This window comes from Typopeltis vanoorti, chromosome 9 (assembly GCF_054136105.1).
Source record: "Typopeltis vanoorti isolate ZY-2024b chromosome 9, IOZ_Tvanoo_1.0, whole genome shotgun sequence".
Classification (NCBI taxonomy): Eukaryota; Metazoa; Arthropoda; class Arachnida; order Uropygi; family Thelyphonidae; genus Typopeltis; species Typopeltis vanoorti.
This window is the reverse complement of record NC_143557.1, coordinates 15,685,804-15,704,773: the sequence shown is the minus strand read 5'-3', so window position 1 is coordinate 15,704,773 and position 18,970 is coordinate 15,685,804. Positions and strand designations below refer to the sequence as shown.

At 35.7% G+C, this 18,970-nt stretch overlaps 1 protein-coding gene across 1 annotated transcript in view; it reads right to left on the bottom strand.

Moving 5' to 3' along the window:
- Positions 1-18,970, bottom strand: part of LOC150102899 (tRNA (34-2'-O)-methyltransferase regulator WDR6) — a 624,232-nt gene that overhangs the window by 544,665 nt on the left and 60,597 nt on the right. The window contains exon 4 of the mRNA XM_090398196.1: positions 1,651-1,830. Coding sequence (XP_090254322.1) covers positions 1,651-1,830 — 180 coding nt within the window. The remainder of the gene's footprint in view (positions 1-1,650; positions 1,831-18,970) is intronic.

Below are 18,970 nucleotides of genomic sequence, written 5' to 3'. Positions count from 1 at the left end.
GAAAATTCAGGTGTTGTGGCTCTTCTTTCTATTGATTTACAAAACAATAACTCTTCAACTGCTGATAATCCATCACAAAATCGAACAAAAACAATTAAATGACAATCCATGTTGCTATGTGTTGCTTATCAAGCTGAATTGAGAATTGGTCACAAAGCTTCGACAAAAGTTGTTGCTGCATATCTTCATATATAGCACCAATTCACTGAGCAACAGTATCATTTGCACTGTAGTCATTTCATAAAATTTTCTCCAAGCATAGTTTCCACAATATCAATCACAGCTGGCAGAATTAGGTCTTCTCTGATAGTGTGGGCTTTTTGCACCTAGCTATTTTATATGCAACTTTGTAAGAAGCTAAAAAGCTTTTTCATTTACAGACAAAGCTCTTTTAATGCTAGATTTTTGCTTTTCAAAACATTTCAGTTTGGCAGCAAAGACCTCTCGAGGTTTGTTAACACACTCCTTATGAAGTGTTTCCAAATGTTTTTTAGTTTATTCGGGTTCATGCTATTATCAGCTGCCAAAATTGTTGAACAAATAACATATAGTTGTCATTCTTCATCATTTACTTCAGTTTTCGTAAAACCGAAATCTAAATATTCTGCTGCATACTTTCTTGATTTTACTTTTGGAGTGACATTCTCTGAACCTGAATTTGTTGATGCTCCAGTCGTTGGGTGCCCGCTTACAACCAACTAAAAATTTATCCATTTTTCTACTAGAGCAGACTGTTTTTATACCATGTATCGCAGTCTCATTGCGAACAGGAGTAAAATAATGCTAACCATCGACTTCTCACTGCTGGTCACTGTTGCAGTATTATTGTCATCTTGTCATTTCAAGCCTTATTTATACTCGCTGAAACATTTCCAGAACATTCAAGTCTTCCTGTGATGATATTGCAGGTGTTTCTAAAAGTCTGATATGATTCAACAGTCTGTGGAGTGATGCCAGATCTATACAGTTTGCGAAAGATTTGATGGCATGTTTAAATTTTCATAATTTTGAATATCATGAATATTCAAAATTTTAATTAATTCCTAGTTTCTTTTTTTTTTTTGCTAACTTTTATGGGTTTTGTCAGTGCTCAACACAAGAATTGAAGAGGGGAATGGTGTGGGGGCCACAAAAACTAATATTAAAAAATGGGGCACACATGAAAGAAGGTTGAGAAATACTTCCTAGTGCTGAAACATTTCCCCTGCATCTATCCTATAAAGCCCTTTAAGCCAGTGCTTCCCAAACTGGGGGTTATAAGTTTTATTGAGGGGGCCATGAAATAATAAAACAAATTTTAAATGTTTTAAGATGAAGTAGGTTTTTTTTTCCAATCTTAAAAGAAACGCATTTAATTTTTATTATTTATTATTTCTTTTTTGTTAATTTTTATATTTTAATGGAAAAAAATCACACAATGGTGTTGTTCACAAATTTTGCTTCCTGCGTATTTCAGCACTTAATGAATATTAGTAAATAATGCTTATAAGTTTCATTTCAAAGGTATTGATAAGAAGCACAAAAAAAGCTTACAAATGCAAAATCTTGAAAAAAGTTGTACTGAATATAAATACAAAATATTATAATAATATATGTCGCATTATAATAATAAATAAAAAGTTGCAAAAATTCAGAACTGTCAAAGGATACAAAACACAACACTCTTGGCAGTATACCTCTTCAAATGAATCTCTCACCAAGTCCCACAAAACAATGGAATTGTGACCAAGGCCAATTCCTAAACAGACTTCTTTTTCTGTATATTTATTTATCCATTGCACATCCCATATCCAGTCTTCAAAATATTTTGTATTTGCATATGGTTCTATCCTATAAAACATTATAAAATAAGTATATTATTATCATCAGAGACATTCAGGGAGTCAAAGACTCATTGAGAGAGGATAAACATCATCCACACCAGCTACCATACCTTCTCTAACTCATTCATGATAGATGTGTTCCGCAATCTGTTCCATCACTCACTTTGTGGAAAAAAAAAAAAAAACTAGCTATCATCCCTTTCTTGATTGTGTACACACTCAACTTACACAGATGCTCCTCAGGGCTAATCCCCACTTTCCATATAACAAAAAATTACTAATCTATTATCCATAACAGGCTTTCAGAAGTTTATAGGTCCTTCCTTCATCTATGTATCAGTATCTACAGAGTATATACTCTTATTATGTCCTCATAATCCATATTTTTTTAATCAACTTGGTAACTTTTTTTTGCACTTTTTCCACAGTTTCATCTCTTTTGAAACAAGAGACCAAACCTGCACACACACAACAGTCCAGGAGCAGTCACATCCAAGCCTTCAAAAGAGGAAAAATGATCTCATTTTCCTAATGCCAATGTTCATTTCAGCATTGCAATTATTCTGAGTGGCCTTTACAATCTTTGCTCTGTGACTTTTGAATTTTAACTTCATATTCCCCATAACTCCAAGATTTCTGGCCTCAGTTTCTAAAAGCATCTATCTCACCAATATAATAAGACAAAATATACAGTTGGTTGCTACTATAGGCCAAGGGATTCCAGAGATGATGTGGAAGACATCCATCATCAAATTAGTACAATGAAAGCAAGTCAAGTAATTATGTATGGAGAACTTTAACAATGTTTATATAGATTGGGAGACTCCATAGCTCAGTCGGTATAGACAAAGCCCATTGGTCGGAAAGACCTGGGTTCAATTCCCGTCCATGATGTGAGGAACCTTTATCTGGTCTCTTTTGACTAAAGCTGAGTTCGCCGATCTCATATGGTGGTAGAGGGTTTTTTTACCTGGAAACTCGGGTTTTTTGTCCCTCAGAACAGGCAAACCAACCAGTAGAACATACACAATTTACAGACAAGAATACTTCAAGGATACTTGGAAGACTATGGGCACTTAAGTGCCTGTTAGAGCCACTGATGGATGATGGATATAAATTGGAAGGAAGATCACAAAGCTGGAAGAAAATGGAATTTAAATACCTCCTTGTTTACTTATCGGTGATGTGCCACATCATTTCTCATCATGTAGCCCTATTGTATGCTTTTCTGGAGGCCTCAACTCTCTAAAGATCAGTCACTCCAAATACACCATCCATCCAGCTCACTGACTGTCTATCCCTTCCTCTTTTTCCAGAAACTAACTTCTATTACTCCTTCCATTTTTTCAATGTGACCATAGTATTTTAACTTTTTTTCTGTCAATATCCTTAACTTGTTCTTACCATTTGTCCACCTTCCACCTTTCAGTATACGATATCCTCAACAGCCCTCTGTAACACCACATTCAAAAGATGTGGTGTTACAGAGGGCTGTTGAGGATATCCTGTCAACGTGATAGTGTGTTGAGGAAAATCCATTACTTCCCACAGTTTCACATGCTGAACATGGTCAAAAGCTTTGGAATAGTCTATAAAACACATTATCCTATGGAGTCTAAATTCTTTATGTCTATGATCTGTCTAAAACAAAAGATCTGATCTCTGGTACCCTTAACTTTCCTAAAACCTGCTTGTTCCTCAGGCATCTCTGCCTCAACTTTGCCCTCAATCCCTCAGAATGATCTTTAATAAAGCCTTGCATGACAGATTAAAGTAATAGTTCTGTAGTTCTTGCAATCTTTTATATCCTCCTTCTTATGTAGTGGTATGAAAACCAACTTCTTACAGTTTCTAGGCAATGATCCTATCTCTGATATCCTTGTAATCAATCTATGAAACACTATTATCCCTCCATCCCCAGTGGCCTTAACTCTGCTAGGATTCCATCTACACTCATGGCCTTATTGCTGTTAAGCTGTTTAACTGGTCTTTCAACCTCATGTCTAAGTGGAAGAGATTCCAAATCAAAATTTTCCTGGTGAGAGGGCTCTTTATCCTCTTGATTATCCTCTCTGCTTTACAGTTCCTCGCAGTATTCTTTCCATCTGTTTTTGATTTCATGCTCTTCTGTTAGTACTGTCTATTCCTGTCTTTGATGACATTCAATTTGGGCTTAAACTTGTGCTTTAGATCACAAACTAAACAAAACATCTTTTTATAATTGTGTCTCCTCGTCTGGAACTCTATCTCTTCACATTTATTAGTATAAAAATTTTCCTTGTCCAACCTGATGGCTCTTCTGACTTCTCTAGTAATTTCTAATATTCTTCAGTCCCTGTGTCTCTTTTTTTTTCCAACCACCTTTCAATTAGATCCCACGTTGAATCTGATACATATGGGTCTCTTGGTCTTCTTATTGGGCTGAGATACGTCTTGGCTGTATCCTGCATTATAACCTTGACTCCTTCACAAAGCATTTCTGATGAGTTCTCCTCACTAGTCTCCAAAAAATCATCGAAGTCAATGTTTCTTCTGTGAACCCACTAGAAATTACTCGGACATCCAGTATAGTAGGACATACCATACATGGAAGATTTTGAAGTCTTACTTTGGCTCTTACTAGCTGATAATCTATACCACAGTGTGCTCTAGGAGAAGTATGCACATCATAGATGATTGTCTTCTACGCTGAAGAGCCAGGATGTAATCATTCTGGTGCACTGACCTCTCAATGTTAGAAAACAAAGTATAGGTCTATCATGGGTGTTTCTAAAAGCAGGTATTGGTAATAATTAATCTTTTAACATGGGGAAATTCCAAGTCTTTCACCATGGTGTTACATTCACCTAGACCAAACACTCAGGCCTAACTCTCATATTCTTTCCCACTTTTGCATTAAAGTCCCCTAAGATGTAAAGTACATCTCTCCTTGGTAGGCAGTCCAAAACAATCTGTAAGTTTTCAAAGAATTCCTCACTCTCTTCACCAGGCTTATCTGTGTGGGGGTGCATGAACTACCACAATCGATACGTTGGTAGGATGAGCTTTAAGTCTAATACAAAGCATCCTGTCATTAATGGGATTATAACCAAGAAGGGTTCTTGCCTGAACTGTCTTCAGTATCACAGTTACTCCTTGACATTTTGAGTCACCTCCTGAAAAAACAACTAGCTTACCATCCTGTCTTTTGAAGTGACCCTCTCAATTTAATCTGGTCTCTGTAATTCCCATGATGTCAATTTTATACCTCTCCATCTCTTTACAGGCAATAACTGTAATTCTCTTAGCAGAGAACTGTCATTTTCTGCCAGGTTATTTAGGACTTCCTCTTTTCCGTTTTTCTTCTGGAATCCATGTCAAAGCAACTTTAGGAATCTCTAGGCTGTCCATTCTCAGTATGTGTCCAATTCATTTCCATCTCCATTTTTATTATTATTATTATTTCATCGACGATTCTTTTTTTCACAGTCAGCTTACAAGTCATAATTTGTTACATGTTGGGGCCAATATATTTTTAATATTTTACACAGGCATTTGGTGTTCGAAAACTATTTAATTTAGATTCCTGTTTTTGGTCACCTTCCATGTCTCTGATACATATAATAATACAGCCTTAACATTGCTATTGAAGATCTTTATTTTTTATTACAGTATTTTGAAGATTTATATATATTATTTAATTTGCTGAAAGCAGTACAGTTTAATTTAGTTTAAGCACTTTTATTTTAGTCATATTTATTTTAAGAACGACCACTTCAGCTGTTTTATACAACTCTTCCGATTTTGTTTGTAAATCAATGCATTTTGATATATTAATTTTAAACAATAATATATTTATATTATAATTATATATTAAATATATTTATATTATAATTATATATTAAATATATTTATATTATAGATTATATGAAAGACATATTATATTATTTTATTATATTATATTATAGACCATATGAAAACTGACTGATCACCAAGAACTGATTGCATAAAATCTAATGAATTAAAAATGGGTGGACAAGTACTCTTTAACCCCCCAACCGGCCATGACGTCTATAGATGTCGAGCTAAATCTAGATACGAAGCTCTAAACCCATTGAATAACATGGATAAGAAGTGCAATTTGGCATCTATTTCATCCACATTGGCCAGTAAGAAGGTTAAAGCACTAGCAGAAAGATTTACTCAATATGTACAATTAAGGAAAGCACCTACTGAATGAAAAACATCAAAGACCAGTGGAAGCATGTCCATAAGGGCTGCAGCCCCTCCAGTATAAAATGAAACTTCCTGTTTTATTATCGCCATTCTTAAATTTTTATATATTTATCCAAAAAACCATTATTTTCTTGTTTGTAATACAATACCGCTCGATAGTATTTTATATAATTCATTTTATAGCAATAGTTGTATCTTGCAATAGTCAATGTGCGGTGTTGACTAGGGCTAGTATCAGTACTGGCAAGTATACTCAACGCTGGAACTGCATTCAATGCAGACTGCACCAAACCGCTGCCTAGTGGGGATAACGCAGTGGGGTAAAATGTGATTTACGTGCAATTTGGGCTTGTAGCATTGCAACCCAAGATACGCTGCCACTACACGAGCACACACACAACACAAATTAATGTCATCGTTAAAACGGATCAAAAAAAAAAAAAAATTATTTTCTTGTTTGTAATAAAATACCGCTTGATAGTATTTTATATAATTCGTTCTATAGCAATAGTTGTATTTTGCAATAGTGAATGTGATTGTGCGGACTAGTGCTGGTATCAGTACAGGCTAGTATGCTCAATGCTGGAACTGCATTCAATGCAGACCACACCAAACTGCTACCTAGTGGGGATAATGCAATGGGGATAACAAGTGAGTGATTTACATGCAGTTTGGGGTGGTAGCATTGCAGCCCCATCACTACAAATTCTTATGAGCCACCACTGTCAAAGACCATAATTCTGCATAAAAAAGGTAATAAAGAAGACATCAGTAATTATAGACCCATCTGTCTATTATCATATACATATAAAATATTTACCAAAGTCATTCTAAACAGAATAGAAACAACAAAATAAAATCAAAAAAAAAATCAAAAAAAAAATCAACAAAAATAGTTGCAAAGAACAGGCCAGTTTCAAAAAAGGCTTTTCGACAACAGACGACCACATTCAAACAATTACTCAACTAACAGAAAGATACAGAGAATACCAGATGCCACTTTGTTTTCTTTTTATAGATTTTAAAAAGGCATTCGACACTGTTGAACATAATGCAGTATTTCAAGCTTTAATAGAACAAGGAGTAGAAATAGCATATATCCAGCTCATAAAAGGCATTTATAAAGAAGGCACAACAAATATCACTCTTTTCAATCGCCCAATTAAAATTAACTTAAGCAGAGGAGTATATCAGGGTGATCTCATCACCTAATCTCTTCACATCTACTCTGGACAGCATAACTCGAAAAACTGACATGAAAGGCAAAATAAACATTGATGGTGAAATGTTAAATTTTCTATTATTCGCTGAGAATGTGGTATTAACATATCACTCCAATGAACTCTTAAAATCAATGCTGAATGACAAGCCAAAACTTCCAAAAAATTGGATTGGAAATACATCCAGACAAAACAAGATGGATGAAAAATGAATACTGTAAAGATTATACAATCATTCTAGAATCCCACACCATCAAAAAAGTTCTAGATTACATCTACCTCGGACAGTCTATAAAAATGAATAAAGACATATCAAATGAAATAGCAAGGAGAAAAAGAGCTGCTTGGATGGCCTTCAATAAAATAAAATCAACAATTACCAACCAAAATATAGATATAGAAATAAGAGTCTGTCGTTTCAATAGTTACATCCAACCAGCATTAATTTATGGTAGTGAAACATGGAACACAACTTTAAAGGAAGAACAAAGCTTAATAACAACTCAACATGCAATAGAAAGAAGAATGTGCAATATAAATAAAATAGACCATGTAAGACACACAGAAATCAGGAAGAAGTCTGAGCTCTAAGATGTAATAAAATGGTCCTGGAAGACCGGCCTTAAGGTGGGAAGGGCCAATGATCAAGAAAGTTGGAATAAAATGGAGAAGAAAGCTCAAGACAGGAATAGCTAGACTCTTTACAACCTGCAGTCATGGAGAAATCCTGACTGAAATAACAGGTCCATCAAGGTAATATATTATATATTATATTATAATATTATTACACCAGATCTTATCTCAAACCATTCAGATGTTATTTGCTGTGCAATAACTCAACTGTTACTTCCCTTATACATTTCATTGATTATTCTGACGTATTTGTCAGGAATTCCATAACTTTCAACAATTAACCATAATGTTCCTCTGTCAATACTGTCAAATGCTTTAACAAAAAATATAAAATTTAGGTATAACGGGCTTCTAAATTCTATGCTTCGTTCAATGATGTTCCTTACAGTAAAGCCAACCAACCAGAAACCTGTTCATGCCTTAATATCTTCTCTACTTCATTTTTAATCCTATTTATCAATATTCTACAGGAAATTTTTGCAGGTACTGAAAGTAGGCTAATTCTCCTCAAATTCTCACACCAAGTGAGATCTCCTTTCTTAGGGATGACACATACTGAGCAATAATTACTTGAGGCAGCCTGTGATGGAGGGGGGGGGCTAGTGGTGCGAGAGTATTGGACCTTTGTAATAGGATCCGAAGAGCTATCCATAACCAAGGTGGTCATGTTACCTCCAATTGGGGAAAGTGATTATGCAGTTTTGACTTGGAACATTGGAAAGCATGAGAAATATTCTGTCAAGAAGGGGTATATGTGGAACTAAGAGGTAGGTGATTATGAATCCTAAACCTGCAAGTAAACGATGTTAATAGTTCATAGGAGATAGTTAAGGGGCATTTGGAAGTAATATCAGATGGTATACTCAAGGTCAGGAGGGTTGATCATGTAGTAGTTAAATGGATGAGTAATATCATTATGCATGAGCTGCAAAAAAAAAAAAATCTTCTACATGAAGGAAAAAGTGGCCAGCAAGCTCATGAACAGTAAAAGAGTCAGGCAAGACAGGTGATCAGTATGGTAAGGAAGACAAAATCAGATTATGAGAATAAACTAGACAAGCAGGCCAAAGGAAATCCCATAGAGTTCTTTTGGTACGTGACAAGTAAGAGAAAGAATGACTATGGAAGGATAGCCTTAATGAGTGCTGATGACAGTAAGGTTGCAGAAGCAGACAAAATATTTGAGTTACTGAGTGGCCCAAGTATGGTTACTGCTATGATATATCTGACAGTGACTGATGTGAGAATAGAGATGGATGAATTGTAGGTTCTTAGGATATTGCAGAATCTCAACGTAAATACACTTGTGGTATTAGATGGGATACAAGCTTGTGTTTTACGAGAAGGACAAAGGGAACAGGTAATGCCTCTGACGAGGCTCTTTAATTTAAGTCTCAGCTCTGGCAGAGTTCCTAGAGAGTGGAAAGAGTGTAAAATAATTCCTTTGAACAAGGGAGACTAAGACTGCAGTAGTAAATTGTAGACCAATCAGTATTTCAGGGGTGGTAAAAGTACTGGAAAAGCTGGTCAAAAAGAGAATGTAGGAATAGGTAGATAAGAATATAATACTTATGAGGGGCAACATGGTTTTGTGAAGGGTCATGCTACAGTAATTTACTAACTTTTCATAATAGAGTGACAAATGAGTTGAATAAAGGATATGTTTACACGATGATTCTGCTGGATTTTGCAAAAGCATTTGACAGAATATCACATGTAACTCTTACATAAATTAGAACAAATGGAGATGGATGTGATACTGGTTATGTGGGTAAGAGGGTAGCTGCTGGACGGATATCAAAAAGTGATATACAGGGATCAGAATACAGGAGAAAGCAGGTGACTAGTGGTGTGCCACATGGAGCCGTGCTAGGTTCATTACTTTTTAATTTGCACATAAATGATATAGATAATAATCCGAAAAGAAATATTCAGATGTTTGCTGATGATTCAAAATTGGGTAAAGTAATAGTAAATCAAGACAATATGGAGAGCTTGCAGGATGATTTAAATAGGCTGTCAGTAAATTTAAATTTAAAGCCCATTTAAATGGGCAAAAGATAATGGGAATCAGTTTAATGTGGAGAAATGTAAAGTTATGTATTCTTGAGTAAAGAAATTAAAAGCTGTGTACTCCGTTGATGAAAGTCTACGCCAGGAAATAGATGTTATGGACTTTACAACCGAGTTATAAATAACTATTTTAATTTCTCGACGTTTCGATCTTCATATTAAGATCATCATCTGGAGTATATACAAATATACAAGTACAAGCTGAGTTACATTACACACAATAAGCTAAAGAAACAATGATTTGATCACAGGTTATTCTAGTGGCATGACCTGTAGTGAGCAAGGAAAAATAAAACTTTACAACTTAATTATTTAGAAACTACATCAAAGCTAAATTCTATTTAACATAACATGAGAAAAACATTCTTTTTTTTTTTTTTTTTTTTACTGATAGTCTTCTTTCAGTAATAACGATGTCCTATTTTTATCATTACAATTGTTATTTTTGATTTAGGATTCCAGATTATCTACGGTCCTGTTTATAGTCAACTCTTGAAGAGAAAGGTTCCATGGGTAGAATATGTGCTTTCCATATGCTTGGGATTTTTAGACCATCATTATTGTTCAGATTGGGGTGGTTGATAAGAATCTCACAGGCTTCCTTAAATTTGCATTCATACCATGTTTTGGTATAATGTAAACAGCTGGTGCTTTTCTAGTAAATTCTTAGAGTGTTCAGGGCATGATCAGAAAGGCCAGCTTCACCATGTGTTGTTTATGTTCCTTTTGCCTGACAGGAATTGTGCATCCTGTTTCCCCTATATATGGTATATTACAAGTGCAATAAATACAGTATACTCCGGGGTGGGCCAGCAGAAGGAGCGAGTCTTTGGATGAGTTGCATAAGCTTTTTAATTTTGCACGAGGTTTAAAGGTGGCTTTGAGGTTGTATTTTTGTAGTATTCTGTTTATTTTATCTGATGTCCCTTTAATGTAAGGAATGATTATAGTTTTATTGTAGTCTGGTTTATCTTTGTTTTTTTTTTGAGGTTTTGTAGAGAATTTTGTTAATAGTGTTTTGGCTGTAGCCATTATTTAGAAAAGTATTGCTGATAACTTTAAATTCGTCTTTCAGCATATGTTCATTGGAGCAGATCTTCAAAGCCATGTTTTTTTTAGAGTATTAATGACACCTAGTTTTTGTGTTGGGTGGTAACCTCCTGCAAAATTAAAAAGCTTGCTCAACTCATCCATAGACCCACTCCTTCCGCTGGCCCACCCCGGAGTATGCCGTATTTATTGCACCTGTAATATACCATATATAGAGGAAATAGGATGCACAATTCCTATCAGACAAAAGGAACATAAATGACACATTAAATATAATAACTATGGTGAAGCTGGCCTTTCTGATCATGCCCTGAACACTCTACATAGAATTGACTGGAAAAGCACCAGTTGTTTACATCACACCAAAACATTTTCATCACACCCATGGAACCTTCCTCTCAAAAAGTTAACTATAAACAGGACTGTAGAAAATCCAGAATCCTAAATCAAAAATAACAATTGTAATGATAAAAATAGGACATCATTGTTACTGAAAGAAGACTATCTACATAAAAAATAATGTTTTTCTCGTGTTATGTTAAATACAATTTAGCTTTGATGTAGTTTCTAAATAATTAAGTTGTAAAAATTTTTTTTTCTCACTCACTAGCGGTCATGCCAGTAGAATAACCTGTAATCAAATCATTGTTTCTTTAGCTTATTGTGTGTAATGTAACTCAGCTTGTACTTGTATATTTGTATATACTCCAGATGATGATCTTAATATGAAGATCGAAACGTCGGGAAATTAAAATAGTTATTTATAACACGGTTGTAAAGTCCATAATTTCTAAAATGAATGCTGATCACCATGGAACACTAAAAGAAAGGATCAGGAAATAGATGAAACTAGTGATTTGGGGGATGGTAGTAAAGAGAGCTGAAGTTTAGAAAGCATATTACTAATTACTAAAATAAGAGCCAACAGGCTTCACTTAAGCGAAGTAAAATTATTCACTTCGCTTCGGCAAAGCATATTACTAAGGTTGCCAATGCAGCTCATAGGATTACTTGATGAAGAACACACTAACAAACAGAGACAAAGAAGTTGTTATCCTTCTTTAAAAAGCCTTGATACATCTGGATTACTGTGCTCGGATCTGGTTGCCTGGGTTTCTTGGGGATGAGGAAGTAGTGGAGAGGATCCAGAGGCAAGTGACCAAGATAGTGCCGGCAAAGGTTGGTCGATTGGTAGAGCCTCGGCTACTAATGGCTCAATTAAGTAAGTTTGAGCGGGGTTAGTAGTTGGAAGGGGGAAAATCATTCGATGCTGTTGGCACACTCTCCCTCGATGAGTCTTTGGACTCCCTGGAGTTGTCAAATAATAATAATAATAATAATAATAATAATAGTGAGTCATCTGTGGAATGCTCCCTATGAGAATAGACTGAGAGTTGTAGGTTGCAGAAGATGCTTGATATAGCAAAAATTGAGAATATGATAAAAATTTTGTTACTTAAAAGGTTTTAAAGGATTAATGCAGGAGAAGTGTTTCAGCACTTAGCTACAGGAGAAGAACAAGAGGTTATCCCTGGAAGTTGAGTAAGAGTGTAGTTAGCAATGGTGTGAAGACTAGATTTTTTGCTTGGGGAGTGGTGAATGAATAGAATGGATTGCCAGATACAGTTGTGGGTGTTTTGTGGGTTAATGGTTTCAAGGAGAGGTATGGTAGATATCGTGTGAATAGATTTGGTCTCCCATTATGAGTCTTCAGACTTCATGAAGGAGCCCGTACAATAATAATCTCTAAAGCATCCTCCTCTCTTTCCTCATCAAAAGTTGCTGTAACACTGTGCTGCATGTTGCACACACTAGATCGCAAAGCACTCATTATTTCAATAAATGCATCTACTTCAGGCACAAGTTACAATCTTCATTCAGCAAAATTATTCTTCCACTTTCATTCTTTTTTATTTGCAGCATAATGATAAAATTTTACTGGGTTGCCTTTAAATTGATGCCATGCAAGCTAAAGCTTGCATGGCTCCAAATTCTTTGTACCTCAACTTTATTTACTGTATAACACTCTTACCATTCCTGGGCTGCTCTTTATATATATTTCACAACTCCTTTCATCTTTATTCTTATGCTATTCCTTCCACATCACCTTCTTATTATGGGTCTCTCAGTTAATAAAGCTGTATGTTCTTTTAACTCTAGGGACACATTTTGATACTGCATCATTTAAGCATCTTTTCACCTCTTCCAATGCCCTGTTGACATCCTTACAATTAAGTAAATGATACCATGGGAGTGAATATAGTATATGCACTGAGTTTGTTATAATTTCAGACTTTGGAATTCAGCATATATCTCTTCCTAATTGGAACCTCCATATACTTAGCTACATTACAGGTCAACATGGCATGACCACTGTCACCAAATGGTGGCAAAACAGTCACTCCTTAAACAAGATAACAGTTCAATAAGTTGGATAATTTAAATCACCATAATAATTACTCACTTAGTTCCCATCAGCGAAATTTGACAACGCATTCATCATCCCCAGCAACTAAACTGCCAGGTCTGTAATAACATCCCATCATATTAACCTCCACTTCACACTAAACAGCCTTAAACTTACTACTACACAGGCCATTTCCTATTATTGCTTTTATGAGTTTCTATCTTAACTGGACACAAATCATCTGATGTCATTAGTATTAACTGTTTCCCCCCACCTCTTAACTATCTCTTCTGGCCTTCCTGAAAATAGTATATTCTTCACCCTCGATTCAAGTTACTATATCTAACTTGGACAACCAGGTTTAACTAATGCTAATTATCTTAGGCCATAACCACAAAGGCAACAAACTCAAGCTGTTGGTTTCTGATGCTCCTGGCATTTGTGTATAGACATAACTAGTTACCTCGTAGCTTTTTTTTTTTTTTTTTGCATATTTACATCTACAGCCCACTTAGCTGGCTTTCTCCTTCCACACAAATCCAAATGATGCACAGAAGATCCTTCACCATTCATAACTATACTCACTGGCGTTCATACCATTATCACATTTGCATCTCTTATTCACACTTAGACACATACATGTCTTCACCAGTATGACAGTACGGAGTTATGGAGACATTTGATAAAAATGATTTGATAAGAAGGCTGTGTAATGGAGGGTGCGAGTGTATTGGTATAGAAGACCTGTTCATGAGGGTTGGCCTCAACTTGAATACATTAGGTCTCATGCCAATAATCTCTTCAAGCTCCTGATACCCAACCCATTCAAATACAGACCATCCTTCTTACAGGTAAAAACCTTCAAACTCTCTCATCCAAAAACTCAGACCTATTTCTTCTACATAAGATACATTTGCAACAGAAGCCCTCCTTAATTCAAAACTATCATATCTTGACAAAAAGCTATCAATATTCATTCTCTCTTTATTCTTGTTTCTTCCAAGAGTTCTTTCATATCTTCTCTCAATAGTATATTCATCATCATCATCATCAAATTCCTGCCATGTACCCTCAAGGGGTGTACAGGATGACAGTACTACATGAAAAAATTACATCATTACTAACTTCCTATCTACAATTTTCCTCCAAATCAGTCTGTTACTTGTCAAGACTCCAACATTATCAGATCTTATATTTCTATCGTCTAAGGCACTTTGTACCGTATCAATCCACCTATATCTTGATCTTCCTCTGGGTCATTTTCCTGCCAACCTGGCAGAGAACACTTGTATTGCTAATCTTTCCTCTCCCGTTCTATTTAAGTGACCATACCATCTGAGATTAGCTCTGCTAACGCATTCCTGGATGCTGACAATGTCAAGTTCTTTCCTAATATCCTCATTTTTTATATGATATTGCCATTGATGCCATCTGTTCACGCCTCTAATCTTTCTCAGGATTCTCATATCTGCGGTCTCTAGTCTTTGGTCAAGTGTTTTACTTCTGACCCAGCTCTCAGATCCATAAGTTAAAATTGGTTTGAACACAGTCTTGTATACAACTAATTTAGTATTCCGACTAATTCCTTTCTTATTCCATATAAATTTATTCAATTGACTTCCCACGATACCAGCTTTGCTGATTCTGTTGTCTATTTCTATATTTAGTTTACCATCTTCAGTAAAAATTGTGACTAAGTAGCTGAAATGATTTACTTGTTCCACAGGTTCTCCATTCACAACACAGTTGACATTTTCAATGATTCTGCCTATTTTCATTGTCTTTGTCTTTTTATTGCTGACCTTCATACCATATCTATTACAACAGCTATTCAATTTAGTCAGAGAATCTTGCACACTTGTAGCGGATTTATTTAGAAGTATAACATCATCCGCATAAAGCAAAGAGCTGACATTAACATCTCCAATTTTGATATCAGGTTTAATACCACATTCCTTCATAATGTCATCCATATAGATAATGAATAACAGAGGGGATAATGTACATCCTTGTCTCACACCAGATTTAACATTAAACCATCTTCCTTTACTTCCTTCAATTCTAACTGCTGACTCACAACTCAAATAAAGACTAAGTATTGCTTGATATAATGCCCCATTGACACCATATAACTGCAGCGTATTGAATAGCTTCTCTCTAGGCACCTTGTCATATGAATTTTCCAAATCGACAAAACTTAAATACAGATCTTTGTTATATTCCCATGCTTTCTCGACTATTTGTCGTAAACTGAAGATCTGATCCTGACAGCCTCTATTTGGCCTGAATCCAGCTTGTTCTTCACCAAGCTTTTCTTCCACAATTCTTCTCAACCGTTTCTCAAGTATACTTGCATAGATCTTGCCAGGAACACTCAGTAGAGAAATACCTCTGTAATTCTCACATTCAGTTTTATTTACCTTTTTATATATGGGTACTATGAGAGCTCTACTCCAATCATAGGGAATTCGTCCCTCTCTCCAGGCTTTCTGAACTATGCAGTGCAGCCACTGTAAGACTCTTATACCACCATACTTCAGCATTTCTGGTCGAATATCATCTACTCCTGCTGCCTTTCCACATTTCAAGCCTTTGATGGATTTTTCTACTTCAAGTATGGATATGTATTCCTGACTGCATGCCTGGTCAGTGTTTTTTATCACTGTGCTGTCATCACTGCTTGTTTCATTTAGCAGTTTTTCAAAGTAATTACTCCATACTTCAAGGATATCTTTTTCTCCTGTTTTCATTTCACCTTTATCATCTCTAATTCCTTTTACAGCACTCTTTCCTCCATTCCTAAGCTTCTTCAACAACCTCCAGAATATTTTGCCACCTTCTTGATATTTATTTTCTATATTCTTGCCAAAGTCCTCCCATGACTTTTGTTTAGCTAGTTTTACACACTGTTTAGCTTTCTTACATTTGTCTCTGTATTCTGTAAGAGTAAAAGCTGACTTATTTGCCAGGAACTTTTGATATGCTTTCTTCTTTTCCTTCACTGCCTCTTTAACTTCCTGTGTCCACCAGGGAGTTCTAATTTTTTTATCCTTGCACACAACCTCACCACATGCCTCTCTGGCAGAATCATTCAATGTTTCCTTCAGAGTTTGCCACTGAATCTCCAATGTTTGATTCCTGTTCTCAAACTCTTTCATTTTCTTTTCAATAATCTTTCTGTATTTTAGTCTACAGTTCACATCTTAGAGCTGCTCAACTTTTATTCGCTTTAAAACTTTCTTACATGTTATTCTTTTCAATATGAAATTCAATTTTATCCTGCTCAAGACTAAATAGTGATCACTTCCAATTTCAAATCCTCTGTACACTCTGGTGTCCTGCACCAGGGAGAAAACATCACTATCAACAATAACATAGTCAATGAGACTTTTCTTATTCCTAGCCTCTTCTCTCCATGTGAATTTGTGCACATTTTTATGTTGGAACATGGTGTTAGTAATAACCAGTCCATGTCCTGAGCAGAAATCCAACAGATATTTGCCATTATTATTAGCTTTGCTCTTTTCTCCAAATTTTCCCAAAATATTTTTGTATGTCTCACAATCATTTCCTACTCTGCTATTTAGATCCCCAACAAGGACCAACTTTTTCTTTTTCATTGTGTCAGCTGCTTTTTCTAGAGCGTCAAAAAATTCCTCCACTTCTACCTTAGTAGAACCTTCTGTGGGACCATAGGCACAAATAAGTCTCATTGTCCAGTTCTCCATTCTCATATTTGCCCACATTACTCTACTTGAGACTGACTGCCATTCAAGAAGATTAGCCTCGTATTTTGTGTTGAATACTATGGCTACTCCTTCTTTTCCTTGATTGTCATTGCCTGAATATAACATTTTGTATTTATTGCTCAGAAAGATCTCACCAGTTTTGGTCTTTTTTGTTTCAGTCACCCCTATTATGTCGATCTGGTACTTATCTAATTCCTCAGCTAGCTCCATTTCTTTGCCATTCAGGCTTCTTACGTTGATAGTACCGATCTTTAACTCTGGTGATGTTGAGTTGGGGTTTGTTTTCAGATTTGTTCCAGTAGCTGACTTTTCGCTGTTCATCCTGGTTCCCTGGCGAAAACAACGGTGGCCTTGTTTAACCGGGCGACGCCCCAGCCGGCATGAAATTTTGTCATGTTGTATCATCATTTTTTATTTTGGTTTAACCAATAAGAATACAATTTGGTCGGCTAAATCCCAAATTGCCAGCCCATCCTCGTTCGTTCGGTATCCAAGTAGATACCCAACAGGGTGCACCACAAGAAGGTGAGGATTGGACATTAGGTCAGAAGCCCTGGTCGGTTCTCCGTATTCCTTTAAAGGCTATGTGGAGGTCTCCTCTCAGTTATACAGCTTTGACCCTTATATTCATTATTACTTTCTTTTCCTCCCAATTTTGTATAGATATGAGCTATTTCATAAACATTAAAAAAAAAAAAAAAAAAAAAAAAAAAAAAAAAAAAAAAAGCAAACCAGAAGTAAAAATTGTAAAAAGAAAAACTGTTTATCCCTGTTCTGTGTTTTGATGAGATCTAGTGTTCAGTAATGTATGTTCTGTGAGAAATTGAACAATATAGCTGAAAATGAACCTCCCTCCACAACCTGCCATGACATCTATAGACGTCCAGCTAAATCTGGTTACGATTCTGTAACACCCAAATCCAGAGTAATTTAATAAAAAGGTGGTACACCGTTTGGCAATTCCTATAGGTAGAGATGACCTTGCTAATGCTTCTGCCTGGTATCTCCACTTGGGCCTGGCTCCCACTGAAGAGGCCTCAATAAAGGTCGAAACTAGTCTGGGTAGTGGCCCTTCCCTTAATGCATAACATTATACATATCCGCAAGGAGATGTGTTTTGCATTATGGGAGATACTGAGATTAGGAGAGATGTTAGCTTGCTCCACCTTTTCAACACGTTGCCTGGTGTTGTACCACCTTACTCCAGTCCTGAAGATACTTTCAGGTGCAAACTTTGTTTGCTCACACTTGGATAAAGGATTAAACTAAATTTATTATTTCTGTAACACCCATTGAATAACATGGATAAGAAGTGCAATTTGGTCTCACTATTTCATCCACCTTTGGCCAGTAGGGAGGTTAATAACTGGAAGTTAATAACTTCAACATCTTGAATGTCAATATCACATCATAGCTAAAACAGCTCATATAATACTTTTTTTGAAATGCCCACACAAAAGATTGTAAACCTATAGTGCATTAGTACTGTGAGTGGGCTAGATTAATGTTTTTTTTTGTTTTGTTTTTTAAATTACATAAACCCAAAATCCAGAGACCAAACACAGAACTTTTTCAAACTCCCTTATTTGGTATAATAAGTGAGATGGTAGTGGTCATCGAGCACTGGGCAATGAAATTCATCTCCCACATAACATTCACAAACATTCATGCACTCAATGGGATTTGAACTCAAGATCTTTTAGATGGAGTGTAGGCATGCTATCTATCTACACCTGCTCACACAATGAACACAGAAATCATGACAAACTTAATAATGTTTGTTCAGTATGATTCTTCTGA